Source organism: Chrysemys picta, chromosome 10 (assembly GCF_011386835.1).
Source record: "Chrysemys picta bellii isolate R12L10 chromosome 10, ASM1138683v2, whole genome shotgun sequence".
Taxonomy (NCBI): domain Eukaryota; kingdom Metazoa; phylum Chordata; order Testudines; family Emydidae; genus Chrysemys; species Chrysemys picta.
This window is the reverse complement of record NC_088800.1, coordinates 6,971,263-6,989,722: the sequence shown is the minus strand read 5'-3', so window position 1 is coordinate 6,989,722 and position 18,460 is coordinate 6,971,263. Positions and strand designations below refer to the sequence as shown.

The 18,460-nt window shown below is 44.6% G+C and overlaps 1 protein-coding gene across 1 annotated transcript; it reads left to right on the top strand.

The window, feature by feature from the left end:
* The first annotated feature begins 2,987 nt into the window (after window positions 1-2,987).
* Window positions 2,988-11,368, top strand: MTFMT (mitochondrial methionyl-tRNA formyltransferase). The gene is made up of 9 exons (XM_008172460.4): window positions 2,988-3,250; window positions 3,677-3,889; window positions 5,014-5,136; window positions 6,046-6,148; window positions 7,031-7,106; window positions 7,600-7,691; window positions 8,863-8,944; window positions 10,638-10,720; window positions 10,894-11,368. Exons 1-9 carry the CDS (start codon window positions 3,087-3,089, stop codon window positions 11,098-11,100), a joined length of 1,143 nt encoding a protein of 380 aa, XP_008170682.2. The 5' UTR covers window positions 2,988-3,086; the 3' UTR covers window positions 11,101-11,368.
* Window positions 11,369-18,460: the final 7,092 nt, after the last annotated feature.

Here is an 18,460-nt window from a genome sequence, read left to right as displayed (position 1 = left end):
GAGGGGGTGCGCTGGGCCGCGGGGCCGGGAGCCGGGCCGCCGGGGGGGGTGCGCTGGGCCGCGGGGCTGGGAGCCGGGCTGCCGGGGGGGTGCGCTGGGCCGCGGGGCCGGGAGCCGGGGGGTCGGGCCGGGAGCCGGGCCGCCGGGGGGGTGCGCGGGGCCGGGGGGCCGGGGGGGTTCGCGGGGCCGGGCCGGGAGCCGGGCCGCCGGGGGGGTGCGCTGGGCCGCGGGGCCGGGAGCCGGGGGGTCGGGCCGGGAGCCGGGCCGCCGGGGGGGTGCGCTGGGGCCGGGAGCCGGGGGGTCGGGCCGGGAGCCGGGCCGCCGGGGGGGTGCGCTGGGCCGCCGGGGCCGGGAGCCGGGGGGGGTGCGCTGGGCCGCCGGGGCCGGGAGCCGGGGGGGTGCGCTGGGCCGCGGGGCCGGGAGCCGGGGGGTCGGGCCGGGAGCCGGGCCGCCGGGGGGGTGCGCGGGGCCGGGGGGCCGAGGGGGTTCGCGGGGCTGGGCCGGGAGCCGGGCCGCCGGGGGGGTGCGCTGGGCCGCGGGGCCGGGAGCCGGGGGGTCGGGCCGGGAGTCGGGCCGCCGGGGGGGTGCGCTGGGGCCGGTCCGCCGCCGGGGGGGTGCGCTGGGGCCGGGAGCCGGGGGGTTGGGCCGGGAGCCGGGCCGCCGGGGGGGTGCGCTGGGCCGCCGGGGCCGGGGCCGGGAGCCGGGGGGGTGCGCTGGGCCGCCGGGGCCGGGAGCCGGGGGGGTGCGCTGGGGCCGGGAGCCGGCGGGTCAGGCCGGGAGCCGGGCCGCCGGGGGGGTGTGCTGGGCCGCGGGGTTGGGCCGCCGGGGGGGTGCGCTGGGCCGCCAGGGTCGGGCCGCCGGGGGGGTGCGCTGGGCCGCCGGGGCCGGGATCCGGGGGGTGCGCTGGGCGGCCGGGAGCCGGGGGGGTGCGCTGGGCCGCCGGAGGCCGGCCGGCAGTGCTGGGCGGGCCGGGGGTGGTCGGCCGGGGGCCAGGGCCGGCACCCCAGGGCCCGAGCCGACCCAGGCTGGAGCCGCCGGGGGGGCCAGCCTGGGCCGCACCTCCTCCCCCCACACCCCTCCTTACCTGCCCAGGCTTCCCACGAATTAAATGTTCGCGGGAAGCAGGGGAGGGGGCGGAGACTTTGGGGAGGGGGCGGAGTTGGGGCGGGGCTGGGGGCGGGGCCAGGGCCCCGTGGAGTGTCCTCCTTTTGGAGGCACAAAATATGGTAACCCTACTGTCAGTTTCTGAATGTACTGACAAAAACAGTTTGCATCACTGTAATATTTACTCAGAACATGTTAGTCTACAGGACCTTAGTTTAAAATTTGCTTTAAAAATATTTCATTAGAAGATTGCTGAAGATTATAAAATCACATCTCTAAAAAATCCATGCATAGATTTTTAGATGCATAATCTGAGTATTCATCTTTAGCCTTAAATGCTTGCATCTTCAGACATAGAGTTTTTTAATAAATCCTTCAAAAGACCACCCTTATCTAAAATACACATTTTAATTTTAATTACTATAGTCCAAAAAACTTGCTTCCAAAGTCTTCCTGTCCTTTCTGTCCAACCCTTTCTCCCTTCACCCCGCTGTTGAAGAGAGCCCTTAAAGGGAAAACACCCCTTTCCTTCCAAAAAAAGAACAGGAGTACAGACTAACACGGCTGCTACTCTGAAACCTTTCCTTCCAGATAGCTGGACAAATAGGTTTCCCTTTCCTTACTTCTGACTATTTGATGAACTAGTTTTAAAAGAACCCTCCAGCAAAATCAGTACCTTAGTAAGATATAAAATCCTTTGTTATGCCTAAAATCTTTGGAAACATATTTTTTATAGTTGGTGAAATTTCATAAATGTGTCTATTGTTATGGAGATTACACAATGTAAGTTAGTGTTCCCTTTTTCTAAAAGCAATGAACGTTGTTATGAAGACACTAAACCTCTGTGACTGATTAACTGAAAATAATGTCTTTGTTTCAGTGAGTTAAATATGTAGTTATCTGGAATGATTAATTTATGAAGGCTTAAGAGTACATTTAAAATATAAAAGCAGCTTAGAATTACTGGTTAAGAAAATGTAAAACAGAGAAGAGCTGCATCATGTATTCCATAATATGTAATGTTGTATTCAGCAGGACAGCTGACTCGCCCTTACTACAAAGTTTTTGCAACTAAATCTCTGACAAACTTTAGGGCATATCAAAAAACCTGTGACTGACATTTTTTATTCCCAAGTTTAGTGCTTTTAATTAGGTCCCTTCCGCATGTCCAGTCTCCACCAGCTGGCATGCAGTGGAAAACATGCTCCTTTTTCTTTTGAAAAAAACCCTCTTCTGCAATTTCTTTAATGTCATTTACTTCATTTGGGTTCAGGGATTTGGCTGGAAGGGGGTGAGCAGGGTGGGGGAGAGAAGAGAGGAGGGCGACAGTGGGAGAGGGCGGGGCCTGAGCAGAGTGGGGCGGAGCCTGGGCAGGGCAGGAGTGGCGTATGGGTGGGGCCACAGGCAGAAGAGCTTCACCCACCGCCCATGACCGCAGGTAAGGGCGGGTCGGCTCCCGCACACCCAGCGCGCACTGCAGTCTCCTTAGGCGGGGCCGTATTCACAGAGCAGGAAGCGCCAGGGCCGGGCATGCTGCGTGAGGGAGAGGGTACGGGGGTCTCTGTGGGGAACTGGGATTCTCCCCCCCGCGAGGCGGCCATGGAGCACAGGGGCACCAGCTTAAACAGCCTGTGTAGGGCCCCACAAAGCCCCTACGGCCGGCTCTGGTTCGGGGGCGTGGGGCTGTGGGCAGGGACCTCGCTGCTCTCCTCAGGACAAGGGAGGTTCAGGCCTGGGTTGCCCTGTCTAGTCCTCAGAGCCGCCCCGCCCCCTGCCCTTACGTCATGGCCTAGCCCCGCCTTGGCTCCCAGGCAACGCCCCCTCCTCAGGCCCCGCCCATCTCCGCGGCGCAGCGGGCCGTGACGTCATCGCGCCAGGCCGTGCTAAGGCGCTCTGCGTGGCGTGTTTGCGTCCCCACGTGCTGCGACCCCGGAAGTGGGAGCGGTTGGGCCTTGGGGCTGCCCGGCCCGCGCTCGGGCGGCATGAGGGGAAGGCTGCTGCGGGCTTGGCGGGAGGGAGCCGCCGCCGCCGCCGCTCGCGGTCTGGCCGAGCGCGGGGCCCCCTCGGGGAAGCCCCCGTGGCGGGTCCTGTTCTTCGGGACCGACGACTTCGCCGCCGAGTCCCTGAGGGCGCTGGAGGCCGCCAGGTGCGGGGGGCGCGAGGCCCATGGAAGGGGTGGGTGTTGGGCGACCGCGAAGGTGGGAGGAAGGGAGGTGGGGACCGGGGAGGGGGAAGAAGAGGAGGAGGAGGAGGAGGAGGGGGGGGGGCGGCTGGCATGGGAGGGACCGAGGAGACAGGACCATGGGGAGGGGGGTGAGCGGGGATCATGGAAGGGTTGGGCACTGGGGGGGGGCATGGTGTTGGTGGGGGGGGGGTTGAAGCGGAGGGGAGACTGGGAGGTGGGGACGAGGGGAGGGGACGATGGGGTGGCGGGGGGCATGAGGTGGGGAAGCGTTGGGGTGCCTGGGGGAGCAGCTGTTTCTCCACCTGTTGTGCCTAGAGAGGCTTTGCCTTCCCTTCCTGGCTGTGCTGGTCACTCATTGGCATGTGCCACCTTGTCATTCTGCTACAGGGAGCCCAGGGAGGAGCCGCTCATAGACAGGCTGGAGGTGGTGACCCTGCCATCCGCTTGGCCGAGGGGTCTTCCTGTGAAAAACTGCGCCAAACAGTTTCAACTCCCAACCCACGACTGGCCGGATACAGGACCCAGTGGCCAGTTTGATGTCGGGGTGGTGGCGTCGTTTGGGCGCCTTCTGAGTGAGGACCTCATTCTTCAGTTTCCATAGTAAGTCAGATATGATGGAGTAGCAGCCTGTTTTCGGGTATGGTATATGTTTCTTGTCGTCTAGCCTGTTTTGGCCGTGAAGCTAGTTTTAAGTTGTCTGTGTATGACTGAGGGCTGGTCTACGCTGGGGGGGGGGGAATCGATCCAAGATACGCAACTTCAGCTATGCGAATAGCGTAGCTGAAGTCGAAGTATCTTGGATCAAATTACTTGGGGTCCACACGGCGCAGGATCGACGGCCGCGGCTCCCCCATCGACTGTGCTACCGCCGCTCGCTCTGGTGGAGTTCCGGAGTCGACGTTGAGCGCCTTTGGGGATCGATATATCGTGTCTTAACGAGACGCGATATATCAATCACGGATAAATCGATTGCTACCCGCCGATACGGCAGGTAGTGAAGACGTACCCTGACTTTGGTTATAGAAGCATGTGAAAAGACCATCTGAGCTTTGGGTCTTTTGTATTGTGACAAATCCCTTTAAAGGGACATCATCAACTCGAAAACCAGTCATTTTTTAAAAGAAGTTGAGTCGTTGCCAATACTAAGCTTGTTGCTGAGTTCTGCAGCAGATTTTTATGGCTTTGAAAATCACATTTCCTTGCTCTGTTAAAATATTTTTCTTTCTCCATTTGCTGTGTGAAAGATCCACACAACTTTCTGTGCAAACTGTGAAGCTGATATGCAGAAAGTCTATCAAATATGCAAAGTTAATAAACTGAACAAAATAGAGAGATTTATTTTCTTGAATCTGTTCCAGTGCTGCTTGTAACAATAGTCGATTCAAAAACAAAAATGTTGACATACAGAAATGACTTAAAAAAAGTTAATGAGGTCCTTCTAAGTATGTGGTGTGTTCCCCTTACTTTTTCTGTTCCCTTTCCCCTGTTCGCTTGTGGCCAGACATTGAAGCTATATAGTGTAAATATGCCTCTAAATGCTTATTTATTCTTAGGATTGGCATTTTAAATATGACTTAGTGAAACTGATTGAATTTTCAATACATCTAAAGAGCTAAAACATGGTTTTTATAGAAAGCAAGTTCAGTATAATAAATGGTTAATACCCATTTATATGTGTTACAGAATTACTGGTCCTATTCTAATTTAAAAATATTCTGATTCAGTGGCGTGTTGAATGTCCATCCCAGCTATCTCCCAAGGTGGCGTGGCCCAGCACCGATAGTCCACGCAGTGCTTCATGGTGATACAGTAACTGGGGTGACAATTATGCAAATTAAGCCTAAAAGGTACAGCAAACATCATTTAAAAAAAAAAAAGATTCAATCACTGCAATGTCTGCCTTTCACAAATATTAAGCTAATACTGTGTTGAATATTCATTCTTTGAAAGTTAAATAGTATTGACGTTAAACTTCATTTAATTAAAATGGATATATGCACCCATACAGATGATTTAATATTAAATACTTTAAAACAGTTCAGAAGTTTTACCTGAACTGCTGTGACTTGTCATGTATACGGCTTGTGAGTGGACAAATTGATTTTCCACCAGACCACCATATCACAGCTGTCTGTTAAGCATTTTGTGCTGTACAAGTCAAAAATAGCACTAGATCTGCAGAACTACTGATCTCAAATCAACTGTGCAGTGAAACTGGTAAATTACTTCTCTCCTCTGATGGTCTGCTTCCCTAGATGCTATATGGTGCACTCACAGGTTCTACAAACTTGTTCATTTCTGAAGCTGAACATAAAATGAAGTGGCATAGTGTACCGAGTACATTAAAAGGTACATGCTATGTCCCTTTACTGTGGACCTGTCTGTTTTTAGCTATACTAGAGGAATATTCTTCCTATCATGCTTCTGTTGGATAACAGATCTCAATAATGTATGAAATTTACCTTGAATATTTCAGGCCATTTTTCTTTTGAAATAAAGCACTTGGAATTGTAAGTCAAATATTCAGACCAGTTTCAGCTTGCCTCTGTAATACAATCCTATTTTCTTTTCCATAATGTTGACTTGTGAACCCAGTGTTAAAATTGTCGTCATTTCTTTGTTTCTGCTTGCAAATGAGTATAGCTAGCAACTGAGTTAATATACTAGCCTTGTGCTAAATTGTACACTAGATCTAGTGTGAATGAAGTGATAGTCTACTAGAGGAAGAAGCTAATGCATATGTTTTTTGTGTTTAGGTTTGATGTAGGTCCAATTATTAAGCAGGAGAAGTATGCTGTTCCTTCCCAGTGCACAGCAAAGGAACTAGAAGTGATATTATCAAAGTTGGGTGCGAACATGGTAAATCTATGCAAGTAACTGCCCACTTTATTCATTGCATTATCCTCAAAGTTTCCATTCTGAGAAGCCTTCCTTGTTATGAGCTATTTGTAAATAAATTAGAAAACAAAGGAGTACATTTCCTCAATACACAAACCTAACTGCTTTTAATGTTACCGTGATTTAACTGCCAGCTTTGACAGGAAAATAGATTCAGGTGGTCTGAAATTTGGCAGTTCTGAGCATCCTGAGTTGCTGAAATGATGCATTGGCAGTATTGGTGTCCCAATCTATTAACTGCTTCCAGTGGGCATTAGTTCTAGTTTAACTGTCCAAAGCACAGACACTGACTTTTTTTATTTTTCCGGGTGGGTGCTCCACACTTATTCCACCCAGGGGCCCTGCTCCCACTCCACCCCTCCCCCAAGGCCCCGTCCTCACTGCACCACCCCCAACAGCTGTTTGGGGGTGGCTGGTGGGTGCTGAGCATCCACTTCTTTTTTTTCTTTTTCTGTGGGTGCTCCAGCCCCGGAGCACCCATTGAATCAGCACCTATGTCCAAAGAACAACTTCTTAAATACGCTGTATGAATACTGAGGCTGCATTGCTTCCAGTCAGTGGCAGCCTTTTCACGTGATTTTACACCTTTTGACACTAGCAGGCTACCTGCCAGCATGAGGCTGAGGAATTTTCAGTTTTAATTGGAAAAAATTAGTTTCTAGCACAGTTCGGTGTGTTCTTAGTTCAGTGAAATGAATTTCTTTTGAGCTTTTAGAAAGCTGGACTGATCAAAATGTGTGTGGCTTTAAAAGTCTTGGAGGAATGCTACTGGCAATATATTTAATATAATGCTCATGTACTATTTAAATTTGTTCTGTACAAAGACTTTTTTTTGTTTTGCAGCTCATTTCAGTTTTGAAAAACTTACCTGAAAGTTTAAAAAACAAAAGAGAGCAACCAAATGAAGGAGTAACATTTGGTAGGTATTAAGTATTTAATGCCAATTGTATGTTTTTCATTTTTTTTCAATATTACCTGGGCATATAATTCAGTTCCCGTGATCCTACGTTGTGTGTTTTTTGGGCACTCCTGTGTGTGTTGGTTCTTATTTAGGGCTGTGTCGGTATCTCTTGAAATCAACGGAAAACTTCCAATGACTTCTGTGGTAAAGGATTAACATCATGGGGGTAGAACGTTGCAGAATCTTTCCTTCGATTCCAGCAGTAGCAATTTTCTGACAGCCCCTGCAACCGCTAAAGGAAAGACTACATCTCAAGATTCTAATCAGTTTCATGCTGTTCCTGTCTGCGTTACCAGAAAATTAACTGTTAGGTTTGAGCATAGGTGTTGTTAACTTGTGTGATCTTCTAGTGCTGGTGGTGCATCAAGAGGCTTTTAATGACTTTACAAATTACAGTTGTAAATAAACACACAGCAAAAATATAACATTTTTTTGCTTTCCTTTTTTCTAGCTCCTAAAGTCACTATTGCTATGAGTTGTATAAAATGGGAAGAACAAACTCCTGAGCAGATATTGCGACTACAACGTGCCATAGGAGCTATAGTAAGACAAAATAGTAGTAATTTTTTGGAAGCTTTCCTTTAAGGCAAATCTTACTCTAATTGGGTGTTGATGCTTTAGCCTTTTAAATGGTGGCTTGGTTCTTTTTAGAGAGGCAAAGCAGTCAAGTTGCATGAGGATAGGACATGGATCCAAGAACATCTCCTGAGTTCTAATTCTAGCTCTGTTGTCAACTCACTGTGACCTTGCCAAGTTATTCAACCTCTTTGCTTCAATTTCCCTGCCAGTAAAATGGGGATATCATCTGTGGTACTTCAGAGAGTGCATTCATTCAAAGGAATGATGCTATATTTGTGAAGTACTACATAAAGTTATGGTTAATTGTTTTCAAGGATGCAGATGTATCTTCAGATATCTACTGCAAACATGCCAGGTTTGTGAACACACATTTCTTGTTTGTGAAGTGTTAAAATTTCACATGTATAGGAGTTCTTGAGTTCTCCATCCAAGTGTATTTAGGTATTTATTATTCCCTGTTAGTGCTAGAGAATACCATATATTAGCCCGTTCGTTTATAAGCCGACCCCCAAGATGGTTAAGTAAAAATAGCAAAAATTGTATGATCCTTTCATAAGCCGACCCAATATTTCAGGGGTTGGAAAACTTTTGTTCCCGGCCCGTCAGGGTAAGCCGCTGGCGGGGTTGGGACGTTTTGTTAACCTGGAGCGTCTGCAGGAAGTGGCTCCCGTAGCTCCCATTGGCTGGGAACGGCAAACCGCGGCCACAGGGAGCTGAGGGTCTCCATGCCTGCAGACGCTCCAGGTAAACAAAACGACAATGTATTAAATATTCAATTCAATGATTCCATAGAGATTTTAAAATCAAATTTTGGTGTAGATCCTTATAAGCTCTTTGATGCGTCACCTTTTTACCAAAAATATTCGGCTTATGAACGAGTATATACTGTAACTTTTTAAATATGTAGCTTAATATGGTTGTAAAGAAGTTTGAGAGGGAAGGAATAGGAGAAGAACAAAAAAGATCAGGTGCTTATATACCTTATGACATGTGGACAGTCCACCCTACCAGGAATAGTCCCTAAACCTTTACCTTAGTGCTGTTTACTACACTTTTCACATGAAAAAACAAAGTAGTTGACTGAGAACATTTTTACAGGAGTCTCAGTTTGTCATCTCTCCTTATATATTTCCAGCTTCCATTGCAGACATTGTGGATGGGAAATACTGTTAAACTTCTGGATTTTGTGGAAGTGCATAACATCCACAGCTTTGCTGGTATTTACTTTAATCTGTTAACATTCTCTGCTACAAGATTTTACAAACACTGACAGTGATTTGATTTAATTTAATTGGAAGTGAACATGAAGCAATGCTAGGCGACATTTACATGATGCAATATTTTAACTAGGAGTCTAGTGGAATTAAACAAGACTAAATATTCTCATTTAAATGCTTAGAAACTTATAAATTGCTCCCAATGTATTTTTATGAATGACTTGGATAATGCTGTGAAGAGTGTGCTTATAAGATTTGCAGAAGACACCAAGGAGAGTGGGGGGTTTGCAAGCACTTTGGATGACAGGATTAGAATGGAAAATGGTCTTGACAAATTGGAGAGTTGGTCTGAAATCAACAAGGTGAAATTCAGTAAAGACAAATGAAATGTACTACCTTTAGGAAGGAGAAATCAAATGCATAAATACCAAATGGGGAATAACTGTTAGCAGTACTATTGCCTAGCCAAAGGACTTGGGAGTTATAGTGGATCAGAACCTGAATACGAGTCAACAATATGATGCAGTTACAAAAAAAGGCTAATGTCATTCTGAGGTGTATTAACAGAACTGTCGTATTTGAGACACAGGAGTTAATTGTCCCACTCTACTCAGCACTGGTGAGGACTCAGCTGGAGTTCTGGTCCCAATTCTGGGTACCACACTTTAGGAAAGATGTAGATAAATTGGAGAGAGAGAGTCCAGAGGAAAGCAACAGAAATGATAAAATGTTTAGAAAACCTTTCCTCATAGGTCAGGTTAAATCTGGATATGCTTAGTCTTGTAAAAGAAAGCTGAGGGGAAGGACTGGATAACTGTCTCAAATACATTAAGGGCTGTTCTAAAGAGGATGATGATGAGTTGTTCTTCATCTCTACTGAAGGTAGGATAGGAAGTAATGGGCTTAACCTGCAGCAAGAGAGACTTAGGTTAGGTAGTAGGAAAACTTTCTAACTATAAGTATAATTGAGTTTTGGAATAGGGTTCCAAGGGAGGTATTAGAATCCCCATTGTTGGAGGTCTTTAAAAACAGGTTGGACAAACACCTGTTGGGGATGGTCTAGATTTACCTGGCCCTGCCTCCACATAGGTGGCTGGACTAGATGACCGCTTGAGGTCCCTTCTAGCCCTTCATTTCTATGAGTCTATTACTTCTGTGTCTGGTAAAATTAATAGTTATAGGCAAAGTCCTGTAGACTTATTGAGCCTGGGTCATCCACAAGGAAGGCCAGCCTCTCTTTTTGTGTTTCCCAAAATCCTCCTCCTTTAGGAGTCTCTCCAGGGAGATGGGTAACGTCCAGAAGAGGATTTAATGATACCTCTAGTATCTACTCTACTGCATTGACTGTTTTGTTTGGGGAGCCAAGACATTAGAAGGCAGTGTACTGCAGAGTGTGGCTTCACCAAGTCCCCTACAGGGCAGACATGCCTTTATTAGTACAAGGGAGCTTATGCATGCTTTTGGAAAAGTTGGGGACCATGCTAGAATTCTTCTCCTACTTATGGGACACTTTCACCCCTTACTCTGACTTGCTCCTCTCTGCTATATATCACAAAGAACAATGAGGGTTTTTTGTGCAAACCAATAATTTTACATAACTGCCTAGTTTCAGAGGCAGGCATAAAAATAAATTTCATATTTTTTACTCTTATTCAGTAACATGAAAATGCAAGAAGTTCCTATTTGTTTGCAGATCAGCTATTAAATGAACATGGAATTGTTCCAGGATCAGTATTATACCATAAATCGTCACAGACATTGGTGATACGTTGCAAGGTATGTTTTCTGCCTTTGTTTTCTGTTGAAGGTTCTGAAGATGACTTTTAGACTGCTACCTCTTTTTTTAATAATCTGCACCCTAATGTAAGAACATAATAATGGCCAGACTTCAACAAATTTACCTAGTAGGTAGAGTCCTTACTGTGTGCATCTTTTATTTTCCTTTCTAGGAAGGCTGGGTCGGAGTCAAAACTGTCATCTTAAAGAAGAAGCTTACAGCTGCTGACTTCTATAATGGGTACTTACATCCCTGGTTCCAGCAGAATTCAAAAACGCTTCATGAGGATTGCAGATTTCACACTCTCAAACTTACCACAGTGAAGAAGACTGAAAGAAAAGGAAATGGTGGTGCACAATTTAAAACAAAAAGTGCATGAAATCTGTCAAACAGGACCTCTGTAAATGAATAGAAACATTAAATATTTCATCGTCCATTACAATAAATGAAGCAGGTATTTATTTAAGGGTGTTTCAACTGAAAAATGTGCGATATTGGTATCATCAGCCAAGAAGATGTCGTCGGTACTCTTTTATGAAGCACTACGTTTTATTCCTTAGGAGAAGAGCACACGTTAGTGAATGCCTAACTGAGACAATGAATAACCCTGTTTCTATTGTTAAACAATAAATTATTTTTATACATAATTTTAAAAAGCTTGATTTTTTTTTTTTCTTGGTTTAGTCAGAGGGTAAATCAATATAATTGTGTTTTAATTATGCTTTTCTGACAAACGTAAAGTAGTTTGTCCTTAAATGGTAAAGGAAATTAATGAGAAACACTCTACCTGCAAGGTCCTGTTTGTGTGAAACCTATTTTGGTAAGTAATATCTGCCAAAATCCTATTGGATCACAATATATTTGTACAAAGGCATATGGTAATTGTGTAGTATTTCAGGCCCAGCTCTGTAATTTTTCATTAGTGTAACATTTTCAAGTGAAGTCTACAATTGGGAATTGTCCGGGAGGATAATATTGGTAATTTTGCATGCTTTTATCATATAAAATAAATTAGAGAAGACAAAGCAGAAATTTAGCCTCTAAATCAATATTCACTGTCATTAGAATTGTTCTCTTAGAGTACACACCATTTGGCTAGTGTTTGGTTGGGTGACGGCCATCCAGAAAAGTTGTGTGTCTAATGGAGGAAAAGCTAGTAAAATTTTGGCACTGAACGTGTATATTGAATTAAGTAACTTTTTGTATATGGTCATTCAAACACTTTGTATTTAGCTCAGTAGAATACAATGTGACAGTTTAATTGTAGGAAACAGTACTTTTTTCCAAAACATCAGAAGGACAATGTAGAAGGCTTTATCATTTCATCTGGACACGGGGATATCACTTGCTTAATGAAGACAGTCTGGAAGGCTTTTCTGTCATCCAGGCTTATCACGCAGATCTTTCAGAAACCCACTTTAGTACTTGACATTAGAGGAAAGAGCCAGAAGTTCAGTACTTCCTTTTGAAGAAAAACTTTTTTCTACCAGATGAGGAGTGTGAACTTCAATTTGTAAAGACCAAGGGTCAAGAAGTCCTCTTTTCGCAAAGAGGAGACAGGACTGGCCAATATTGACTATAGAACAGTAACCAGCAAACACCAGCCCTTGCATGCTTTGTGCTTTAGTCTTTCAGAGTTGCAGTGTGCTTACCTAGTTTCTTGCCATTTTAAGCTTGACTTACTAAGTTGTGCTTCTTTTAAAGTATCCAAATGGATTTTTTTTCCATAAAATGATTTTATATTTACATTTAAGATTATTTAATAGAACTATGATTTGTATTAAGGTAATGCTTTTGTTATGCTTGTAAACTAACCTGTGCCACTAGACTTAAGTTGTCACTTACATAGATTTTGGACAATTATCTTCAGCAGTTTATAGTCATCCAACTCTGGAAATAACTAAAGTTTAGAAAAACATTTGGAGGAACCTCTGACTGGCATTTATAAATAGGACTTGAAAATTATACCAAACAATTTATTAGATGAAGAACAGCCTACCAGCTCAAGGTGTAGATGAATGACCGGAGATACCAGAGAGGTCTAGGGGCAACATCTTAGAAGCCTGCCATCCTCAGTTGTGGGGAATGGGTATAGTGCTGGGATTTTTAGCAACTTTCTATCCTTGAAGCTGCTTGGGAGTTTCCATGTATTTATCAACCTCTGGCTTGTAGGTGTACAATAGAACATGGAAGTTCCACCACCCTCTAGCTGCTGGAAGGGGAAAGATGCATTCTGTTCCTTTCCACTCCGGAACCTTCTAGCTGCTATGTATTGCCCTCTTGCAGAACATATGGACAGCTGTGAAGGGGACTGATCTTTGCTACTCTACCCTCCCCAGTCTCCTGCCTGCGCAGGTGAGATGGAAGAAAAATATTGGGAGGGGGGGGATATGATGGAGTGGAGGGGGAGAGAGAGAGAGCTTCTCTGTGAATAACCCCAGTGCTCATGTCTGCTCCTACATGTAGCTTTCTCAAGCAGCATGAAATTGACTTGATTCTTGATTGCTTTACTATTGTCTATGAGGTCCTGAACGGCAGCAGTGAAACTGGAGTATTACTAATTTCACTTTGCTGCTGCTTGGGAGAAGCTGGGGAAGCAGCGCAGCTACTGGAGCAGTTTGCAAACTCCGGAAGAGACACTGCATCGGTTTCCATTCAGTTCATATTTGCAAAGTTATCAATGAAATCCTAAGGGCTTTACACTTTACCAAAAATTGCCTAAGTTCTATAGAAGTAGATGGTTCAAGTTCTCAGTCACTAAGTAAAGTTTCTCATGTTGGTGGATATGCTCCAAGTTCTGAATACGCCCAGACTTCATGCTTTTAACTTCTCCCTCCTGGCCTATCTAGGGTTGCCTTGTTGGCCACCTTGATCTTTGAATGGCAGTGTGTATACATCCTTTCAGATGTAAAGAAGGGTGTGACTAAAGCTGGAAGAGATGCACAGACCATAAAGTCACTCTAAATGTGTAGACACCAAGGTGACCGGCATCCTAGAAATATCTGAGATGCATTGGGCAAGAGAGGAAAAAAAGCCATTAAAAATGCACCACATTCTATAACGTGGAGGAAAATGTTTTAATGGAATACGTGTCCCAATATTTTTTTATTATCCTCAATCTATCCATGAATCTGTAACAGGTTTCCCAAAGCATAGACTCTTCCACGATGTTTATTGCCTCTGACTCAATGTAAACCTGGAAGTAGTATCATGGTAAAAGACTGGATCGTGTTGAGAGAGTTCATGTTAGCAGGGCTGTAACTTATTACGCTCTTATGAGTTACAAATATTAAACTGAGCCTGTGTTTAGAAACTGAGACAGAGGCTCTAACTATGGTCTTCTGCCCATTTCTCACAGTTACTGGTCTGATATTTGACTTTTCTAATTTTTTCTAGCTCAACTTTTCCGACAAGGACAAGGAGATTAGCTTGTTAATGTCATTTACCTTTTTTGCATCTCTGAAAGCAAGATTGGTCTCAGACTAGGTTTTATGTACAATTTTAATTGTTGTATTTCTGGGTTTTTTGTTTTTTTCTTTCTCCCCATCATTTGCCACAAGCCTTCTTCCCAGCTGGAGCCGGTTGGAAATTTTCCATTAATGTTTTTTTCTGTGGAAAATGTATTTTCCACCAAATGAAAATTTTTCCTGGGAAAACTGATTTCTCTATTGGAGAAAATCAAAGGACTTTGATTTTGGGTCTCGACCCAAAATGAAACCATTTTGGCTTTTCAAATTAAATTGAAATGTTCTGGGGTCAGTTTGGCATTAATGTATGTCCCCTTCAAGCGTGGGGCCTACTGGAAGCCCCATAATCCTATGGGCCAGAGTATTCTCCCATCATGCATCACAACCTCCCCTTTGGCTGAACTGACATGGGAGATGTAGTCTGGCTGGGGAGCTGGCCTATAGGGAAGAATGGGGCTGGGTAGCATCGGAACTACACCTCCTCTAAAATACTGCAGTAGTTTAGGAGAATGGAGTTCATTGTCAAACTGAGACAAAATTAGTTAGCTTGACAAAAAAAACTCAGACCTTAACAAACGTAGCTAGTAGGTAGAGTCCTATGGGGATAAAATATAAAGAAGTGCAGGAGAGCTGGTAGTTTCTCAGTGAGACAGTATTAAAGGCACAACTGCTGATACAGGTCTGTCTCCTCTTACGCGGGGGTTCCGTTCTGTGGTTAGCACGTAAAGCGAAAACCCCATATAGCCAAAACCCCATTGAATTCAATGGCGGGCGAAATCGCCCACACTACAGGTATAGTATTAAAACTGTTGTTTTTTCTCGTGTGTGTGTGTGTGGTTTTTGCCCACTGCGTAAAGTTGAAATCGCGCATGTTAAATGTGCGTAAGATGCGACAGACCTGTACTTTCTTTTGTAACAGTCAGAAGCCAATATGACTCCACTAAAGAGCTTCTGGTGACCTGAAAATCAAAAAGGAATCCTACAAAAAGCGGAAACAGGATAGGTTGCTAAGGAGGAGTACAAAAGAATGGCACAAGTGTATAGGGACAAAATGAGTTACATCTAGCAAGGTACATTAAAGAATCTTATTGTCTTTTACTACATTAGGAGCAAGAGAAAGATGAAATAAAGTGTATGCCCTCTACATAGAGGGGAAGGGCAGCTAATGATTAATGATATCAAGAAGGCTGAGGTGTTTTAACACTTTATTTTGCTTCAGTCTTCACTAAACAGGTTAATGGTGGCCCCTACTCAATACACTATTAACAACAAGGGGGTAGGAACACAAACTGCAATAGGGAAAGAACAGGTTAAAGAATATTTAGATAAGTTAGACGTATTCAAGTCAGGAGTGCTTGATAAAATTAATCTAGGGCACTTAAGGAACTAGCTGAAGGAATCTCTAAAACGGTTAGCAATGATCTTCAAGAACTCATGGAGGATGGGTGAGGTCCCAGAGGCCTGGAGAAGGGCAAACATAGTATCTATCTTTAAAAATGGAGAACAAAGAGGACTTGCGGATTTACAGACCAGTCAGCCTAACTTCAAAACCTGGGAAGATACTGGAGCAAATTATTAAACAATCAGTTTGTAGGCATTTAGAGGATAATAGAGTTATAAGGAATAGCCAACATGGATTTGTCAAGGATGCATCGTACCAACCCAACCTAATTTCCTCCTTTGACAATGTTACTGCCAAGTGGGGAAGTTATAAAGGTGATATATCTTGATTTTAGTAAGGCTTTTGACAAAACCCTACGTGACGTTCTCATAAGCAAACTAGGGGAATGTGGTCTAGATGAAATTCCTGTAAAGTGGGTGCACAATTGGTTAAAAGACCACTAAAGGGTACGTAAAGAGTAGTTATCAGGGGTTTGTTGTCAAACTTAGGGTGGAGGGTGGCAATCTAGTGGGGCCCTGCAGGGGTCAGTCCTCGGGCTTGTACTTACTCCATATTTTCATTAATGACTTGGAAAATGGAGGGGGAGAGTATGCTTATAAAATTTGTAGAGGCCACCAAGCAAGTCATGGTTGCAAGCACTTTGGAGGACAGGATTAGAATTCAGAACAACCTTGAGAACTTGGAGAATTGTTCTGAAATCAACAAGATGAAATTCAATAAGCAGAAGTGCAACGTACTACACTTAGGAAGGAAAAAGTCAAATGCACCTCTACAAGATGGGGAATAACTGGCTAGGCAGTAGTACTGCTGTAAAGGACCTGGGGGTTATAGTGGAGTTGCAAGTTGCGTATAAGTCAACAATATGATGCCGTTACGAGAGAGGCTAATTTAATTCTGGGGTGTGTTAACATGAATGTTGTATTTAAGACACAGGAGTTATTGTCCTGCTTTACTTGGCACTGGAGAGGCCTCGGCTAGAGTATTGCCTCCGAGTCTGGGTGCCAGACTTTAGGAAAGATGGGGACAAACTGGAGAGAGTCCACTTGTGACATTGATTAGTTGTGATGTCACACAACTGTGGTTTCATAAACAATAATAGGAATCTCCTTAATATAGAGAAATGGAAGAAATAAATCACTTAACATTTAATGCAAAGATAATTTCTAGCACACCGTGAAAAGGAATCTAGGGATTATGAAACATGATGCAGCTGTAGAACAGATAGCCTGGACTGGGCCACACCAGCTTTGCCCACACCTCACCAAAATACTTGATCCGCGAGAAGATAGGTCAGAGTGTCTGCTCATTTGGCCCTGACCAAGAGGAATAAGCTGTAATGTCTGTAAATTGAGCGAGGTGCTGAATATGTACATGCTGTTTTGGGTTAAAGGTTTTCTGGTGACCAGCCTATGTAATTCCCCTGTCTTGTTCATGCTAATGCTTTAAAACCATTCCTTGTAACGTCTTTGGTTTTTCTTTAATTTCTCCTTACTTCTGTGCTTTTTGACCTGGCTGGGTCCATAAAGTTGCCCCTGTCTAAACCAAAACGATGAGGCATTTAGTATTGTGTGCGTCAGAAAGAAGCTCTTCATGTGAAACAGCCCTAAGGTTTGAGCACAAGTGCTATTCTAATGTTTGCTTGCAAGTTAATATTCACAGGGCAGAAACCTCCAGTCACTGTGCAGTGAGCGTCTTATCAGTCTTAAGAGTGTTTTGTGGAGTCCTATGGAGCAATGCAATAGTATCACCCCACCAGAGTGCAACAGAGCTGCTTGGTGGAATATCTACTTTATGGTGCTTTGGAAGAGAGAGCAACATTTATACTGCAGTAGATGTTTGCACTAGAGAGAAGCTGCAAAGTAGTTTCTACATTTCTTGCTGTTGTGGTCAGACTGCGCTTTGTGTGAGGTTTATTGCTGGTAGCCATTGCTGTAATTTCAAGCCTAACTAGACACTCTAGTGCAGATGTTTCCTTATTTGTGACTTTCTGGATATTCACGGTAACGTATAGTCAAGAGATCAGCAGATGGTGCTGTCTGCATCTGATCCTGATCTTTGCGCCATATGTGAGTAGCATATTCCCCTTGATGCAGATCTGTTTTAAGTATATGGCTCAATTGTGCCAGAATCACAAAGTAAATATCGGGTTCAGAATACCTATAATTCTTTGTCTCATGGAAAATCATTTTTAATCCTTGCTGTGGCCAGAGCTGCCCTGTTTTGCTCATAATTAAATCCACACAAAGTTCTGTTTGAGGACACTAAATTGTTCTTTTACAAAAGCAACTTTATATGCTCAAATGTTAGGAAATTCTCAGTTGTTTAGTAACTCTTTAATGCACAAGCTGAGAAGAAGTCTCTGCTTTCTTGTAGTTATTTTATGGAGGAAAAGATTAATCTTATATTTTCCAGTTTGGGACCCGATTCACTCTAATATCTTTTGCACAATGGCTGAGATTATTGGGAATTGGATGTCTGTGTCCCCCAGGTGTCTTTGAAAATCTCAGCCAAAGTGTCTGAAAGCAATGTTTCCAGAACCTACATGATATGGGGCTTTAACCCAGAAAGCAATGAAGAATGATTATTTTTACAGAATGCACAGAATAAAAGTGGGGTGTTGGCTGATGAGGTGTGACATAGCATGCCAAGATTTACTAAAATGCTTTAGTCGTGATTCAATTCCCGCCATCACTATTCAGGTCAAGAACAGCAACCCTAGTATGCAGAAATTGGTGCTAGCTAAATAGAACAACTCTTGCCTTTTCAGAGGAGAGAGAAAATTGCAGCAACTTTATATTTAAGCCAACATCCACTGAGGCTTTCATTTATTAAGGGCCTTCTAAGCCAGGTCAATAGGGGACCTGAAAAAC